The following is an 18,295-nucleotide window of genomic DNA, read 5'->3' as shown; positions in this document are numbered from 1 at the left end:
ACCGCATTTATTAGTCACCTTTTGCCAAACTCTGAATGTGTGATTCATCCAGGGATTCCCCACTTTAACTAACTGATCCATCAAACTTGTGTCCGCAACTATTGTTTGAATTAGAAACTGATGTAAAAGATTGGCCTCTAGCTCCTTCCACCTGGCTGTGTAGATTCATTCATCCAAGAGAGTAGTGAGACTGTGATACCAGTAACGTTTCATGCTGTCAGGTTCCATCTACAACCATGCTTCAAAAATAAAAGGGTCAGACAAATCCCCAATGACCTTAATGCAAGCCGAGGCTTTGTCTTAAAGAGCCTGAATTACTCCAACGAAATTTTCTTGTAACCCAAATTTACTCAAACCCTTGAATAAAAAAGCCCATCGAATCGATTCAAAGGTTTTTTTCAGCATGTAGACAACTTTTGCAATTGACTTAAGATGTGTGGTATTCTTCTAGGGATGGGAAGATAAATGGATTTGAATCGCTACACCCGCACGTACAGGCAAGATGAGATTGCATCAGGAGAACAGCTGTGAATGGATGCAATTTTTGAAAAAAATCAAGATGTATCGGTCATTAAAAGTTTCCATTAGTAAAATTGCAAATTTTGGTTGTGTAACAGAGCAAGAAAGATGTTATTTTCACATTTTTACTCCAATGAAATAGGATCTGTATTATGTTAATGTGCACCGCTGCGTGGGTGTACTTTTTTGCGTGTGGACGTTGGCGCGCTTTTAATACATTCATACTTTGCAGCCACAAGTCCAGACTGTTGCAGTATTAAGGATTTTACAAAAAACAAGGAGAACTTTTCAAGACACAAGCAATTTGTAAGATGGTACAGAGGAAGCACAACGAGCCTCATTACTCACATGAAGCGACGGTGTGACCGTGGAGGCTTCCAACAGTTACAGTAACTCAGCATCCCTTGCCTCGGGGTCTGATAATGCCGTGTCCAAGAAGAGCGCTGTATTGAAAGCTTTTTCCACGCTCCGCTGGGTAAAAGCTCAGTTTGTGCAAAGGCAGTAAATGATGCCATAGCCTTCTTTATTTGTAAGGATATCCAACCCTACAATGTTCCTGAGAACGAAGGCTGTATACTTCTCCTAAATGTGTTGGACCCACGGTAACAAATACCAAATAGGAAGTTCTTCTCCGAGAAGCAAGTTCCTGCCCTGTATGGCTCTGTGTCACAGAGCCAGTGAAAAGGCCAGTTTGTCAGTGGTTGTAATATTTTTGATTGAGAAATATTCAAACACATTGAACTGTCCAGTGCATCGTGATTAAGTTGGGAATCGTACCGCACCGATAGTTGCTGCATATGTATCGTTAATGCATCGTATCGTGGACAGTGTATCGTGATGCGTATCATATCGGCCTCATGCCAGAGATGCCCAACCCTGTATTCTTCTGATATTATCAGAGGTTTATTTGTGAAGGATGGAACCAGCTTGGTCTAAACAGATGAGTTCAGGCGATACTTTATCCAACCGGTGTGCAAAAATGGATGTGAACTATTTGTAATCTAGAATAAGAACATAAATTGGCCAATATTTTTCACATTCTTGCTTGTTTCTCCCCTGTTTGGATAGAACAGAGATATTTGCCCTTCTCCAGGAGGGACGGATTGTTCCCTTCTGCAGGATCCATTTGAAGGTTTTGAGTATAATTGGTATTATTTCAGGTCTAAAAATGCAGTAAAATTGAGATCTATACCCATCAGCTCCAACCACAAAAAAACGTTTTAAGACATCTAAGATAATTTACTTTAATGTGAGGTACAGATTTTCTTAATTATTGTTTATTGTTATTTTTATTTATGTTTTTGAAATACGCAAGAGGAAAAACAACTGCAGGATTTTAGCATAAGTTTCTACACACCAACAGTTTTCCAGTCACAGAAATGAAAACTAGATCAGAGGCAGGTCTGTATTGTCTTTGCAGCAGTGATGACCACAGAATGTCAAAGTGTCACCAACACATCCCCAGATATAGCAGTCAAAATTTCAAGATCTGTCATGGACAAGCTTGAGCCATTAGCCTGAGCAAGAGGCAGCATAAGGGGGGAAAAAAGGAATCGTCTGATCGATTGACAGTGTTTCAAGGGGGGCCTAGCCCAGCAGCCTTCAGGTGAGAGGTGGGGTTCACTGTGGACAGGCCACCAGTCCATCACAGGGCCAACACATAGAAACAGACAACCATTCACACTCACAGTCACACCTACAGTCAATTTAGAGTATCAATCAGCCTCGTCCCCTCTTGATGTCTTTGGACTGTGGGAGGAAGCTGGAGTACCCGAGAGAACCCACACAGGAACAGGGAGAACATGGAGACTCCACACAGAAAGATCCTGTGCTGGAGCCGGGACTTGAACCTGGAACCTTCTTGCTGTGAGGTGACAGTGCTGACCACTGCACCACCGTGCCGTCTAAAGTTGAAATTAATGACGCTATTTGAAAATACATTGCAAATGTCAACTTCCCAATTTCTGCACCTCACTCAGAGCAGCTGTGTTAAAATATACCTAAAATGATAGAAAACCATCTCTTTATTAATGCACACTTCTTTGACCATAGTCACAAATTATGTTGTTCTTCTGCATCCAGGCAGGGGTCAATCCCTATTTTTCCCTGTAATGTACTGTCTGTGGTCTGCATTTTTTCTGTGGGCCTTCAACTGTATCAAAAAAACCTTTCATCATGCTAGCTGGGAATTTGGAAATAACCACATCTGGTATTAATTCCCCAAATATTATCTGTGTTTCAGACAGGAATGCAACGTTTGCTGGAAACTGGCATTGAAACAGTTTAAATATTTGTATTTATATTATTTTTATTCCAGTAAAGTAATCGATAAGGTTTTTCATTCCTGCCCTAACAGTGCACAATAAAATACCTAAAGCCAGCATAAACGACCCCACTGAAGAAAAACAGGAAGTTACGCTTGACGTCCATTGCTTTGTGACGTAATACGTAAATAAGTTGCTAAAGCTCCGGGGTTGTTGTCTTCCTTTAGCTATAATTATCTCACGTTCAGTAGTATCAATGTCAGTGCCAAGCGTCGATACAAACTCGTGGTGATAACCCGGAATTGACGTTTTTTCGGAGACTGAAGGATATGCCATCTGACTTTGTAAAGTAACTACTGAGTAAAAGACTGGCATCAAACCGACATTAGTCTGCAAGCTAACAGGAGTTAGCACCACCAAATCTCCACTCAGCGGGCTGTTCATCTCTTCCATTTCGTTTTCATTTGTTGCCGACCTTTCGATTCAGTCACTAAATTCATTCTTTCGTGTCGCCAGAGGAGGATGAACTGGCTTTTCCCTCTTTCCAAAGGCTCCGGACCTCTCCCTCCTCTGAACAGCCTCCAGCAACAAAGACAGCGGCAAATCGAGTCATTGAAAGCTGCTCATCCCAGGTACAGTGAACGATTGGGCACCTGGAACCCCACCGGGGCGACTGTTGTTAGCTTGGTCACTTTATTTTTCATGTCCCACACACGTCAGCAAAATGAATTTGGCCTTCTTTTGTTAAGAATCGCGAGCATATGTTATTGTAGCGTTACGTTACACAACATCATGACTAACGTTACCTAGCCTGGCTAGCCACCTGGCTTCAGAAGGTACTCTTAACGAGTACTCTCTAATTCTCTGATTATTTCGTGAGTCAAATGTATCTGAAAACACCGCTGTACACGGGACAAAGCCGTTCCTTCGTTGTCAAGCTAATGTTTGCTAACCTTTCCCCGTAGCTGACCAGAAATAGTTTGAGTGCGGTTCAGGTGACTTTTTACAGTGACCTATTTTAGGGTCGATGACACAACTTGTCGCTGGCTGACCACGTCCTCCGATCATTGCAGCGTTTGTCACGCATGTAGTTTTAGGATGAGCTACCTAAGTTAATTAGATGTGGAGATTAAAGTATTAGCCTTTGTTTACTCGGGAGCTGTGTTGTCTGAGTTTCACTGTCACTTTATCCTTCTGCTCTGATATCAATTTAAAACATAAAGATACTGTTAATCATTTAGATGGATTAATTCCGGGTTCCAGTTTGCGAGACAAAGAAAGGCGTGCAAGGGTCGGACGTTTTTTATGATTATGCAATTTTTTTTTTTTTAACGCTCATGAGGTGTTGGAAAATGCTGTTTGTGGCGTGGTGTGTATGTAACTGAATAATGAAAAGGGAATAAAATACATGTAGGATCATTGTATCTGGTATAAAAACCAGCAACTGAAGTAACACTGCTGATACTCCACTTCTATCAACTTAATCTTTAGTAAAAAGGATTTTCCACATGTCAGGAAACCTGCTTTCAGTTTCATGAGGAATAAAAGATGTATAACTGTGTTAACCCTTAAATATACACTATATTGCAAGCAGGCCAGTTTTTAAAAAAAATAATAATAATGGAATAGAGATTATGAAATTCTTATTTGTTGTTTCTCAACAGCCTTGCAGAAATCCAGAAGGATGTTGAATACAGGATACCATTCACAGTCAACAACTCAACCATTACTGTCAACATGTGAGTACATCTTTGGAGATACAGTCACAGAGAATCGAAAGCAAGTGGGCTGACTATACATGTGGTTAGTTGATGCTGGTTAAAACTTTTTATCTTCCCAAATGATCCTGTGGCACGAGCGGTATATAGGCATTCTCTTAATTTTGAATATTGCCCTACCATAAGAACTTAGCACAGTGTCATGCTAAGTCTCTTTTTAGGGCAATCGCTCAAAGTTTACGTTGTGACACACATCCCCTTCTCTTTCCCCAGTCTTCTTCCACCTCAGTTCCCCCAGGAAAAGCCGGTGGTTAGTGTCTACCCTCCTGTTGGTCATCATTTAGTTGACAGTAATAACGGCACCGTGATCACAAGCCCCCTCGTCGCTAATGTAAGTTACCCTCAATTGTTGTGAAGAGAGTGCATCATTTCTCTGTCAGTCCCGATTGATATACAGAAGTGTAAATGCTTCCCCCCCTGCTGGGATGCCATAGCATTGCCATTTACTGTATAAGCAATCTACACCATTTGTACAGATGCCAGCAGTAGAAAGAGCAGATACATTTTCCTTATAGCTGTAACAGGATTAATATCGACAGCTACAGTTGATCTAATATGCTGGTGGTGCTTGTCTTTTTTACCAGCAGCAGTGGCAGCATTCTGCTATAAATGAGAAGGCTGCTATCAAAACGCTTTGATTGCTCCTTGCTCCGTCAGATTAAGATTAAGATCAGATGAAGAATTTAAATGAAGCAGAGGAGTTTTTGATTGACTGAAACTGGCCATTGGAATCCTTTCCTAGTACCAAATTTAGGCTCTAGAGGGGCCAAGAAGTGTTTAGCTTGTTCCATGAGTGTTTTGAAACCCACCGTAAACTAAATGATATGTTGGTTGGTGGCATGCAGATGCACAAATTTTGTTGTTTTCGATTTGTGACTAGTAATCCATATTTAAGGCAAGCATGAATGCGACTGCTGACTTTCAGTGATGTCGTCTATCTTTCTGAATGGTAACGGTTTGATTTTCAATCAGCAGTTTTCATAACATTGAGAGAGAAGCATTAGGTGAAACACAGAAGAATTAATCGGCAAGATTATGGTAGGATGAAAAGAAACGCGCTTCCTCACAACTTCAATCAAAACGATTGTCACCAATCTGACTGAAACAGAAACCAAAAGAAGTGAGTCCCTTCATTAGAAAAAAAAAAAGAGCATTTGAGACATTAATAGTATCCAGTCAGTTTGAACAGAAACACGTTCCAACTTCATTAGCAAACATCTAAGCGCTGAAATCCTCAGTGTGGTTGGTATCACTGTCGCTGACGAAGTCTTAAAAATGTATAGATCTCTTTTATATCTTTAGCCAGCTGATAGATGTTAGGACATTCCAACAGTTACGCGGAACAGTAGCTTAAATATCTGCTGTCATGACGATGACCCAGACAGACGGTGATATGATGGTGGCAGAACAGACACTGTGGTTTCCACAGCCAGGCAGAAAATTGATTTGTAAAGTTTAAACATGAATAATGAAGGAAAAAAAAATTCAGGGCCTTTCTCACCATGTCATCAGATCAGATGCTCTGATCATCTGACCGGGAAGAAAATTAGTTCTGCATTTGAAGGTTGCATGGAACATAGTTTGTTTTTTCAGCTCTTCATTTGTGTCAGGCATGCTTTGGCTAGTATAAGGTAAAAGGCTTATGTAAGGTTATTTTGCTCAAGCAGAATCAGAAATTATTTTTTTATTGATCCCCGAAGAAGAAATTGAGTCATGTATTGTGTTAGATTGAAGGGCTCATGGGGATTTGAAGCTATCACCCCCGAAGTGAGAATCGGAACACCTCTGGACCAACAAGGCCACACCTACACAAAGATACTGTACCAGTGTGAATGCAGACAGGCAAAATGAACTTTCCTTTCTTGTGGTGTGCGTTGTAGTTTGGGATGCACTCAGATCTGGGTAAGGTCATCCAGAGTCTCCTGGATGAGTTCTGGAAGAGTCCCCCCGCCTTGATGTCTACTGGGCCCTCTGGTTTTCCATAGTGAGTCTACTCCCTTCTTACCCACCCTCCAGTTGAATGCTGATACACAACTCAAGCATCAGCATCATTTTTCTAACCAAGAGAATTTAAATTCTGAGAACATTAATATTATACTGATCTCTCCTCTCTCTGACAGTATTATTATAGAATGAATCACAGGCATGAAGCATTCAGCCTAACTGAGTCTCCTAACCTCGTGTTTTTACGTATTTGAAATTGTCACTGTTCTTTTAGAAATCGGTGGTCAATTTTCAATGATCAAATCATTGCAAGGAAGTAAACAGTAACTATGCTGTGTTGGGGTCTTAGTCCAAATAGTTGTTATGCAATACCTTTGTCCCTTATAGCAAATGTCTCAGAGGCTTGAATTTAATTTTGACATTTGAAAAGTTCCTTCTTAATTTCACTGCAACGATGGTGGCAAAGGAAAGACTAATTATGAAAAGTAAACTAGTACCTCTAGATGATATTATAAGCAGCACCAAGTTCTTCTAAATATCAAATAAATAATAAGATAACCCTATTTCCCTTTTTACTGCAGCAGTATGTACAAACCATCAGGCATCACACCTTACCCCACCCAGGCCTTCCACTACGGTCCCCGCCATGTGGGCCAGAGTCAGACACCACCTCCGGGTCCTGCACCGGCTCCCTCTCCAGCTCACCCAGGTGTTGACAATGTTCATGGGCCTCCTCGAGCTCCAGCCCCATATGGACTCATTACCGACCTGCCACTACCTGTACCTATCGCCGATTCACAGGTACACTAATGATGGATAACACGCACATCCTTGGTGGTGAAGCTCACTGTCGACAGGGCTTTTCTTGTTTTTGTTTTTTGTCACTTATTTGTGCGCTGGCTTGGCAAAAATGAAGCCAAGCCATCTCAGTGGGGCTGAAATGCTTGCTTTGATATGCAGCAGGCTTTTCAAAGAGCAAAACACCCATTTTAAAGGACATGATAGCAGTTGACAACAATTTTAACAGATATTAATATTCCATCCATTATGATGCCCTATTCTGTACACTAACACACAGATGACCAGGATGCGAGACAGCCTTGTACACATCTGTATGTTAAAGATTCACACAGCTCCTCTGAATCTTGAAAACTGACTAGTTGGGCCCAGACAAATAAAGTGTTAAATGTAGTGATAGCCATGCTCATACTACCTCTGTGTCTTTTCAGGCTGGGCTGAATGGACACATATACAAGATGCCCGAGATTCCTGAGTCTTTTCCCGAACTGTGTGACTTGAGGTAAAGTAGTCCAACAAACTCAAATCAAAATGTCTTTTATGTTTTTGTTACATCATTCATGCAGGTTACTAGCTACGGTGATGAAACAGAACATTCTTTTGTACCTGAAATAAATATTTGTCTTCTCTCGGTGCGCGTCTGCCTGCTGCCTCAGTCTGACCGAGTTATCAGACATGTCTGAAAACGAGGACGTGTTGCTGAAGTTCTTTGTGAGTCTGCCACAACTCAAACAGATTACGGATGATAAAGAAGAGCTGGTCACTAACATCGTAGCTATGGCGAGTAAGTTGATCCGCTGCTCCTGGACTTCAGTAGACTTCCTCTTTTACCGAGTCGCGTGTGCTGAGCTTATCATCTGCCTTTGTGATTTCTAGAGAAGAACCTTCAGATGGAGCCACAGCTGGAAGGAAAAAGACAAGAAATGCTCTACAAGGTCAGTTATAACATCCATCCTTTTCTCCACATAAACCCTCAACTCACCCACTCCCAACGTGGTTAGGCAGCTTACACTCCGTGTGTTTGTCCGTTGACAGTTCGAACAGCTCACTCAGATGAAATCAGCCTTTGAGATAAAGATGCAAAGACAGCATGAACTCAGTGAGGTAAGAGACTGATAACGGGAAATTTCATCTCTGTATCTTTCATTCCCTGACTGTTCCTGTTTGGTTTTAAAACATCTTAATGACTAAAGCTGTAAAGGAATTAGTTGTCGCTTTAATTGATGGAGTCAGAAATAACTTAGTTTAAACGTGATTGATTGGCACCAGTCCTGGTGCTAGTAGTTATATAGAGTGCTGGCCTTATTCTTAATAAAACTGTTCTATCGGCATGCAAAGCTAATTTTGGAGGTGGTGCGATTACATGCACAGTTCAGTAGTCAAATGCTAATTTCTGTCCCCCTCTAGAGCTGCAGTCTGAGTACTCTTCAGGCTCGGTTGAAGGTTGCAGCGCACCAGGCTGAGGAGGAGTCAGAGGACACCGCTGAAAACTTCCTGGAGGGACGCACAGACATAGATGAATTCCTGACCAGCTTCATGGAGAAGAGAACGGTGAGAGGCCACCGGAGTTGATGTGAAGACATTCTTCACATCGTCACCTTCTTTAAAAAAAATCACCAGTCATTTTTCTTGGTTTTTCTCAGCAAGGTAATCTTCTCAGTAACTGCTTTAATGATTGCTGAAGCATAAATGTAGTCATTAATGTACAAAGCTAAACCATAAGCCAACCACACCAGGGACGTACGACCTCCTCATCACCACAGTCGGCTTCATGTGACAATCTGTTTAGGGTTGGTTTTTGGTTTTTGTTTTTTTCCGCCTCTTATTAGCAAGAGCCATTTGCAAGACACAAACGCTTTGAAATTCACGAGTGGTGTGTACGGATGTGTCTTACGCCGTTAAAGAAAATTCTAAATTGTTAAGTAAAGCCATTATCTGAGGCGTTTAACCATTATTTGGGGGATGAAGGAGTCATGTCTGTGCCACTCTGTAGTGTCTGAATATTACCAGAGGTGCGCTTGAGAAGAAAGGTGCGTTGACTGTGTTTGTGATGTTCCGCAGCTTTGCCACAGCAGAAGAGCCAAAGAAGAGAAGCTGCAACAGTCCATCAACACACATGAACAGTTTCCCACCAGCCACTAGAGTACAAGGTACATGAACGCAGTTTCAAAGAGAAAATTATGAACAAAACACTCACTTTTATCTTGAGGGAAGAAAACTAGTTGCTGGTGTGGCCCGTACATGTAGACCTCCTGACGTTTGAATCGGGGCAGCCAGGCTTTTAATAATCTTCGGCAAATGTTCCATCTCACTCCATGTTTGTGGTCCTCAGGTTCGGTGTGTTATCAGCCAACTGCTGCCAACGAAAAGACGGTGGAAGTGATGAAAAGCACACTCGGCCAACAATGGGCGCTTCGGAACAACAGGAGGATGGTGGTAGTCTTGGGGCCTTTAAAAAAAAAAAAATGAAGCCCATCGTGCTCAGATTTGGACTAAACAAACTTTTGGATCTTGTCGGAGAGCAATGGAGAAGCTATTGAGTGACAACAGAAGGCCAAAAGTGGGAGAATGAGCGACACTTCAGTGAGGATTGATCACATAGTGGATAATTTCTATTGCACATGCTGTTTGTACAGTTTTGACTCAACAGAGATAGCAAAGAGTTTGGTTCCTTTTCCTGGATTGATTTCACATCGAGTGCACTTCTTTAAGTTTGGTTGGTAATGTGAACCCATTTGGGCAAAAGTATAAATTCTGTAGAACAGTATTTCCAATCATTTTCCATGCAGTGAGCAAGCTAATATCACCACAGAACGGTGGATAAAAGGCTAATGTCCGTGTGTGTTCTCCCCCCCACGGAGCTCGTGGTCTAAACTCTTACTGTGTTAGCGCAGTATGGCCCCAGTCCTGCTTGACAGACAGAAGAGCAACTTTTGCACTGCCGCTTTTTAATTCCTGTTTACATCAGAAAGATTTTTCTAGACGTTTAGTTCGACTAATGGCAGTATCATATCTCAAGGTCAAGACTACCTATCAAGAGGCATTACTCATTTGGAAAAAGCAAATTTGCGATTTCATATGAATAAAACCAGGTTCATGTTGTCTGGTAACCTCTAATTTCAACCACGTAAATTCAGCATAGTGTCCGCAAGTGGTTTATTCTTAGGCTTGTGCGTCTCTCGCTAGATGTCAGTGCGTTTTCTTCGACGTGAATAATTTGTTTAAACACAAAGGCAGTACTCTGATACCACCCTAATGATTTAGCTACTGTATGTGATGAAGCAAAACAGCAGGCCACATCATGGACCACACTTCAGTTGCTGGTCTTAACTGTTTCTCATTTCCATTGGTTCAAAGATGATGTTGTAAAGAAGATGCACTGTAATTCCACACTTGCATGGATCCATGTATGAGTGCAGGAGAACGGCAGTGTGATGTTTAGGTGCAAGGGTGTGAACCTGCTGACTGTACCTGCCTGGTTCTCCTCATGCCTGCTCTGTATTCCTCCCACTAACCAATAGTGAGCTGGTTTGATGGATCAGCAACTCTGGCTCTGTGGTAGACCAGCGACGTGTCCTGGGTGGGACCCTGACCTTTTTATTTTTCTCCTTTTCAAACAACAACTGCATATACATCGATGCAGTTACGTAAAATGTTAAAACTCAGGTCATTGGGAAATCAGAGTACTGTAAACCATATTGATGGGTTTATCTTGCCATTGCCTTTAGTGTTTTGACAGCTGAATTATTTATGTGCATGTAAACTCACTGATGCCCTATTGAACACAATAACAAACCATGAAACTCATCGAATTGTTGATGAAGTGTCTCTGAAGATGTGGGAAACTTTTGAGGAATATTTGGTTAAATGCTGCAGCAAATCTCAATGACATTGGATACTGTATTTAAATAATGTTAATAATAGGCTATATTGTAATCAGAGACTCAAGACACCTTGTATTATATGTTCTTATTTAATTTGTTAGAGTATTAAAGCATTTACAATATATCCAGACTGGTGTTTTTTTTTTTATTCTCATTACATTGTGATGGTTAATGTGTCATCAGAAATGCCAACATGGACACCTTGGTGAAGCAACTCTTACACATCACTAAACCACAAAATACCTCTGCACTATGAAGAATCTACAAGAAATGTGAATTTGATTTTTCTTTTTTATAAAAAGGAGGGTCGGCAATGGGCCTTTATTTCTACATAGAAAAATGCTTGTTAGAAGCATTTTCACAGTTCACCAAGATGTGAAAACAGAGAAACATGTAAGTGGTTTAAAAACACTTCCAGACTCTGACCCATGATGTTAACTTCTGCGCTAATTTGGGGAAATATGAATGCAGTTCAAACCGGTTTGAATTGCATGAGTCTGTATTCTGTGTTTTACCAAAAAAAAAGTGGCAATTTACAGAAAAAGTAAAGGCAAAGAAGCTGTACTGATGTTTCTCTGACAATAAAGATCCACCCATCAGTCAATCAAGGTGCCTTTCAAATCAGAACATTGATAACATAGATTAAGTTTCACTTTATCGATAACAGGCCCTAAACGGCAAGGGTACGTAGTTTTCCCTGAAAACCTTCAGTTATACGTGTGAACACGGGCGCGCGCGTCGGTCCTCCGGAGCAGCGGGAGGCGGGAGTACAGCCACCTAAACTACTAGAAACACGAGAGGCGAAGAAGAAGAAGGAGGCGGGAGAAAGAACGCGGAAGAAGAAACATCTCAGGTATGAAGCAGAAACAAAGCCGGTAAAGTTTGTCAACAGTTGTGTCTTCCAAATGCGAGGCGCCGTAAATATTGACAGCTAGCTATTGGGCTTTAACGCGACTAAGAAAAAAAGCCCCTGAAACGGAATTGGCTAACAGTAAACGTTAAAAGTGACGAAACACTCCCAACAAGAAATGTGTGACGTTAGGCAGCTGAGGAACTCTCGCCTATCTATTTTCATAACAACTGATGACAGTGTTTTAACAGTCTTGTTTTGTGTTCGTTTTCTAATGTTAGTGGTTTACTAAACCAAAACTGGTTTACTAAAATCTTTGCTCAAGGGTTAGAAAACGTTTCAACACAGGCTTCGCGTCTGAGGTGTCAAATTGTTTAGTTTAACCCCCTCCATTTTGTCACCATATTTTCATACTAAGAAAAAATACACAACTTCCAGTGGCCATATTGTAGCAATACATGAGTGACTTGTAGGTGTAAGTCTACATATCTATAAAGTTCTAATAAAGTGTGTGTGTTGTTGTTTTTTTTTGGGGGGGGGGGCGGTCTGTAGCCATGTCACGACAGATGAGAGACAGCCACAGAAGATTTTTGCAAACCATGATGGTCCACGGTATCGTTCATGAAAAGGAGGCAAGGACAATCCACCGGAGTTGTTGTGAAAGTGACAACAGTGAGTATTCAGTCATTATTAAGTCTGGGAGCATTTGTCATCAAGAGCCCAAGAATTGGACTCAGTAACGATCAGCTAGATGGTAATGACGGTAAACAGAAGTCAAGTGTAAAACAGAGTAGTAAGCAACACAAGAATAAACTCAGTTTCTACTTTATTCGTGTCACCATTCGGTCCTGATAATGTTGAAAAATAGATTGACATCAGCTGTTGAATTAACACTAATTAGTATGATAACATTTTTCATTAATGACTCACTTTGTTTTAACATTCAGTAGACATAAGTAGCGAGTGTTGGTTGGCCGTGACTGTGGTAGTCCACGAAACGTTTGTGACCGCCTAATTTGATGAAACAGAAGAAGATGTTGTCTGGGGACTAACAATTGTTTTGTCTCCCCTCCAGCACAGTACGTCCCTGAAAAACTCGATGAATTCATTGACACCATCAACTCTAATCTGCAGCCCATGTTCATGCAGATCAGAAAAGGGATGGCTGAAGACAGCGGCGACCAGCATTATGCACTGGTTAGTGACGTGTCAGGCCGCTGTGAGCTAACCAGCAACTGTTTCAAGGCTACAAGAAACTCCAAAGCCATGAATAATTTGTGTAGGTATTATTATTATTATTCATCCCAGGCGCTATTATTTATCTTTTCCCTCAATCCACCCAGGTCAATACGGCTGAGACAGATGTCACTAGAATGTCATCAGATTATGCCGACAATGAACTGGAGCTGTTCAGGAAAACGGTGAGGTGCATATCAACATTCTGCGGATAGCTTTGTCCAAAATATGCCATGGCTTCATTCTGTATTATTCCCATTGGAATGCGTGTCACGACCAACATGTGCCGCTCTCCCTCAGATCGACTTGATCGTGGCCTCTGACACCGGTATGGCCTCGTCCACCGACATCCTGAACAGTGCTGACACCCTGACGTCCAAAAAGCTGAAGAAGAGTGACACTCAGAACCTCCTGAACCGCCTGGTGCATGACAAGTGGCTCAATGAGGTAAATGGCAGCTCCATTTCTAGATCAAAGTTAGGTGATTCATTCCTACTGCAGGTCACTGCAATGTTTCGAGAGACATTTGAACGGCGTCGGTGTGTTTCTTCAAATTTGGAGCGAGTTTCACAGATGGCGATTCGGCTTTCTGTATCGTCTCCTTTGAAATCCCACTGACATCACTCCTAATTTTTTTTCTATCTACTTCGTCAGTCACTTGAGTCCCGGTGTAAATCTCCATTGCAACTGAATGTCCCAGCTCAACTCCAGTCCACTCACCTTTTAACATTTTGGGCTGAAGTAGTTGATAAAACCTGTGAGTGTTTTTTGGCGTGGCCCCTGTGGAGGTTCCAGGAGAACTGAGAGAATCATCACCAGAATTGTTGAACACAAAACCATCTGCATGTTTGAGGAGTGTAGGATGAACGTTTGTGATTCTTTTTTTCGCATGCAAGCGCACAAAGGAAATCCATAACAGGCCAGTTAACCCATTTAGACCTGATGAGAAGGACGTGACATTTTAGGTTTTTATTGATTTTTTTTTTTTCTAAGCAGCAGAGCAGAGGCGAGTCATTTTACGTAGAAGACAGAGGTCCAAACTGTTCTTGTGTTATTTCATACCTCTTTCTGCTACAGAGAATTAGCAATAAAGGTTTTTAAGTGGATGTTGACTTTGTTTTTTGTTTGGTTTTGTTTTTTTTGGAAAGTACTCAGGTTTTATGCAGTTGTGTACAAAAATATCATGTTTATTTCTGGAGGGGGGAGGGGGGGGGTTTAGATCCAAATGGGTGTCATTGAGATATTTGAGAAAAAAATATGTGAACTCCAGATAATCAACCATCCTACAACTGCAGTCTCGAGTTAGTTTAGGAAAGTAACCGAATCCTTTTCTTCCATTTCCTTCTCCAGTTGTGTTTTTGTTGACTGACTTGACTTGTAATCTGTGTTCATTCACTTAGACATTTGGAGAATACACCTTGTCCACCAGATGTATCATTGAGATGGAGCCATACATTCGCGCCATGTATCAAGACCAGATCAAAACGTGTCACATCTGTCACAGTCTTGCTTTCCAGGTAACGGTGGCTTTCGAATACTGCACCTACACCCCTCTGATAAACACCGGAAGTACTGTCATCCCGTCAGGTTTCAAATGTCTAACCCTAATTACCATATTTGAGAGTGACTTTAAAGGAATGAGAATATCATTTGAGTTTTTTTTTAAAACCCAGAATAATATGTCCTTGTGAATTTGGAAATTTAGTTCTGATTCATAATGTGAAAACAGATGGGGTTAATAGATTCCATCTTTTTTTTTTTTTTACTGTGAAGTGGTAGCAACATTAAACAGAGTTATGGTTTAAAGATGTTGCGTATCCACAATTTATAAGAATAACCGGAAATGTATTTCTTCAATCATATGATTTTGTTTTCAGTGCCAAATTTGTGAGAATCCTATTTGTGGCATAAAAATCCACAACCCATGTGTGGCCAGATATTTCAACGGAAGAGCAGAGCCACGGTGTCCGGCTTGTGATGACTTCTGGCCTCATGAAATCCCTGGTACGTAGTGTGTACTAGTACTTTGACAGCAACATCATGGTTTTATACTCCGTGTTTGGGTGTATAATGGGTAGTAGCGGCTGTCAGAAACGTGACCGTTGTGTTCAGGAAATGGAATCATAAATGTTTTGATGATGAAAACCTTCTCTCTATGATGAAGCTCTTTTCTCTCTTCATGACAGAAGTCAGGCGACCTCAGTCTCGAGCTAAATCCAGGTGATGAGAACTTCGGCTGCAAGTTTTATTTAATAAAAACATTTTACAATGACAACTTTTCAAAAATTAAAAAAAAAAAACGATTGTGACTCTTATTGAAAGGTCCCATTTTTTAACAATAAGCAATTATTTTTGAGCCTTAATTTATACGATTCATCTCTGAATAAAATGTCTCTGAACATGTTTTTGCAGTTCTTTTTTGTTGACTTTTTGCACCACAAATCTCAGCTTTGATTTTCGATCAAATATCCAGTTGTTGTCGTATTCCAGAGCTTGAAGTTTCAGTCCGCCACATCACATGACATACCCACCATTTCCTGCTCTTACATACCCGGCAACCCTGCAAAGACCTTACCAGTAACACTGAGGAGTCAAGTTGCTAAAGAGCACATTTTCAGGGACAATCGAGCACAAACCACTGTGCTGCAAACCCAGCGTGAACTGACAGGTCCAGGATCGGGGCATCAGGTCTGATCTCTGGAGCCGCCATGTGGTTCATCACTCACTAGATGGCCCTGTTGATGAAGCAGTTGACGTGGCCCTGAAGCGTTGACGAGACTTTGATTACTTTGAGCCTTTATTTTTGTAAGTTTTGTTTAAAAAACAAACAAACGTTCAAACGCTCAGAATTTCTGTGAACGTTAATTCTTGCATACGATCGCAGTGGTAAAATGGTATTTTTTTTTAATCATCTTTTTGCCTAAAATGTTTTTTTGTGCAATGTCAAACTTCCCTTCCAAAGGTCTATCACCTACACCCATAAAAAAACTCATGTTTGCTCGCAGATGAAGCTCATGCTAACACAACAAATAATTTTTTTTTTTAAATGAGCGTTGTAGATAATACAACACTACAATTAAAGAAATCAAAATAGAACTGAGGTAAAGGAATGTAAAAATTTTCAAAACACCTCTTTAGATGATATAATTCATTAGATGTTCTTATGACTGACAGTGGACAACAAATTTAATTCTGAATATATATTTAAAATATATATACAATATATTAGTGTGGGGCAGCATGGCTCAGAGGTGGAGAGGCCGTCTAGCAACTGAAGGGTCGCGGGTTTGATCCTCACTTCCCCCGGTGACCATGTCCAGGTTTTTTTATTTAACACATTAACTGGGTATTCTTATCAAAAATTTTGAACCCTAAGGAATAATTGTTTTTCCTTCACAATGGACAACCTGAATAAGAAAAGAAAAAACTATCAGAGACACTTGTAAAACTTCTCTGGCCTTCAGTTGACTGTCGCCAAGTGTAATTCAGCAGCTTTTAGATCGTCGTCTGAGTCCCTTAAACGTCACAAAGCCCTTCAGGAACTCATGAAGTTGTTTTAACAACAAACAAATGAAAAATGAAACTTTAAAACTTACAAATGATAAACAGCTATCACAGAATATGATATGTATGAATATATATATATATATATATATATATATATATCCTTTTTTTTTTTCTTTTTTTTTATGCCGACAATAGAAGATGAGTAAACCGCCAGTCATTTCAACCTAAAATTAGTGGCTGTGAGAAAAGAAAAGAAAAGAAACACTGGTTGATTTCCTTTGACCACAAACACCAGTGGTCCTCATGAACCAGAAAAATCACTTTCAACAATTCCATCATCATCATCATCATCATCATCATCATATGTGTAAGATATAAGATGCAGAAATGACATTTGAAATAACTCTCATCTCAATAGCAATAAATTGGACTTACATTTTAGGTTGAATTTAAATCTGTTTAACTGAGAACATTAAAATCATAAACATCAGTATTAGGTACAATGTGTTGAAACTACAGACTTGATTATGATCAAACTTAACCCGTTGTGAATAATATCTATTTCATTTGAGTGATTTGCTAAAATCTTATATTCTCAGTTTAAAAAGAAAACTGAGGTAAGAAAGTGTTAGAATATCACAAACACCTAACTTGCCGTATTTCCTCCAGCTATTCTTGTGTAGGCTAATTAATTCTCATTTTAATTATGTCGAGCCAGACTGGTTCTCTCGCAGGCTGGCAGTCTGCCTCTCACACTGTGAGGATGACACCTCCGTCTCCTTAAAGGGAAACAACTAGAGGATCCACTTTGATGTCACTCCCCCGCAAAGGAAAGGTCAAAATAATAAATGTAGGCTCAATTGATGGGTTGGCAGGGGGGCGGAGGGAGGGAGGGGTGCTGATTTTTGGACGAGTGCTCCCCTAAAGGCATAATGAATTCATACAGTCAAGCATGGCCAAAGAGGAAATCAGCATGGGTCCTCTTTCCATGAAAAGGTTGAGTTAAATCTACAGACGAGCCTGGCTCCTTCTTCCCACGCATTCTCAAAGCCATCGCTCTCTCAAACACCCACTTGTCTCTCACACACACACACACACACACACACACACACACACACACACACATACGCGCACACGCCTATACTGGAAACTATTTCTCCTTCTCCCTGACATACACCTCTACATATGCATCACCTCCTCCTCACCTTCACCAAATGAGCTGGACCAGATCACCATGGATCAAAAACCACTCAGTTAGCTCACTGTCCCTCCCAGCAAGGCTCCTGTGATTCAGGAGTAAATTACCCTGATATACTCCGAGGCTCGGCTTTGAAGATTCCTCGGGTCGTCCGGGTCACAGGATGTAGGTCAAAGGCAAGTGAGCTACACCGAGCTTACCGACCTTTCACCTTCTGACCATCTTTACAAGGTTGTGGTTTGCTGCCCTTGAGCTGTCTTTAAAATTCTAGTTAAGAAAATTCCCAAATATTTAAAGATGCAGATCAGGTAAAATAA

The 18,295-nt window shown here is 40.9% G+C and overlaps 2 protein-coding genes across 5 annotated transcripts in view; both read left to right on the top strand.

Annotated features, from left to right (window-relative positions):
• The window catches only part of vps37a (VPS37A subunit of ESCRT-I), a 31,391-nt gene extending 20,094 nt beyond the window's left edge, over window positions 1-11,297 (top strand). For 2 of the 3 annotated variants that reach the window (XM_086211049.1, XM_086211050.1), the window contains exons 2-13: window positions 3,300-3,415; window positions 4,448-4,522; window positions 4,775-4,892; window positions 6,442-6,545; window positions 7,087-7,306; window positions 7,735-7,805; window positions 7,960-8,087; window positions 8,180-8,238; window positions 8,339-8,407; window positions 8,711-8,854; window positions 9,365-9,453; window positions 9,636-11,297. In XM_086211049.1, the coding sequence (XP_086067175.1) occupies window positions 3,306-3,415; window positions 4,448-4,522; window positions 4,775-4,892; window positions 6,442-6,545; window positions 7,087-7,306; window positions 7,735-7,805; window positions 7,960-8,087; window positions 8,180-8,238; window positions 8,339-8,407; window positions 8,711-8,854; window positions 9,365-9,445 (1,179 nt within the window). In that variant the 5' untranslated portion in view covers window positions 3,300-3,305 and the 3' untranslated portion in view covers window positions 9,446-9,453; window positions 9,636-11,297. Of the gene's footprint in view, window positions 1-2,763; window positions 3,416-4,447; window positions 4,523-4,774; window positions 4,893-6,441; window positions 6,546-7,086; window positions 7,307-7,734; window positions 7,806-7,959; window positions 8,088-8,179; window positions 8,239-8,338; window positions 8,408-8,710; window positions 8,855-9,364; window positions 9,454-9,635 lie in introns of those variants that run through there. The other variant, XM_086211051.1, reaches the window with a different exon arrangement.
• A 587-nt stretch (window positions 11,298-11,884) lies between these two features.
• nsmce1 (NSE1 component of SMC5/6 complex) lies at window positions 11,885-15,664 on the top strand. Of its 2 annotated transcripts, none has more exons than XM_086210141.1 (8): window positions 11,885-12,040; window positions 12,590-12,709; window positions 13,113-13,234; window positions 13,381-13,458; window positions 13,574-13,720; window positions 14,674-14,790; window positions 15,151-15,277; window positions 15,460-15,663. In XM_086210141.1, exons 2-8 carry the CDS (start codon window positions 12,592-12,594, stop codon window positions 15,495-15,497), a joined length of 747 nt encoding a protein of 248 aa, XP_086066267.1. In that variant the 5' UTR covers window positions 11,885-12,040; window positions 12,590-12,591; the 3' UTR covers window positions 15,498-15,663. The 2 variants fall into 2 exon arrangements, with proteins under 2 accessions (XP_086066267.1, XP_086066268.1); XM_086210142.1 differs by having other exon boundaries at window positions 11,894-12,062; window positions 15,460-15,664.
• The last annotated feature ends 2,631 nt before the right edge of the window (window positions 15,665-18,295 follow it).

Source organism: Aulostomus chinensis, chromosome 8 (genome assembly GCF_037954235.1).
Source record: "Aulostomus chinensis isolate RoL2024-O1b breed Wild chromosome 8, RoL_Achi_v1.0, whole genome shotgun sequence".
In the NCBI taxonomy this organism is placed as follows: domain Eukaryota; kingdom Metazoa; phylum Chordata; class Actinopteri; order Syngnathiformes; family Aulostomidae; genus Aulostomus; species Aulostomus chinensis.
The sequence above is the reverse complement of the archived record's forward strand: the minus strand, read 5'-3'. Positions and strand labels throughout refer to the sequence as shown.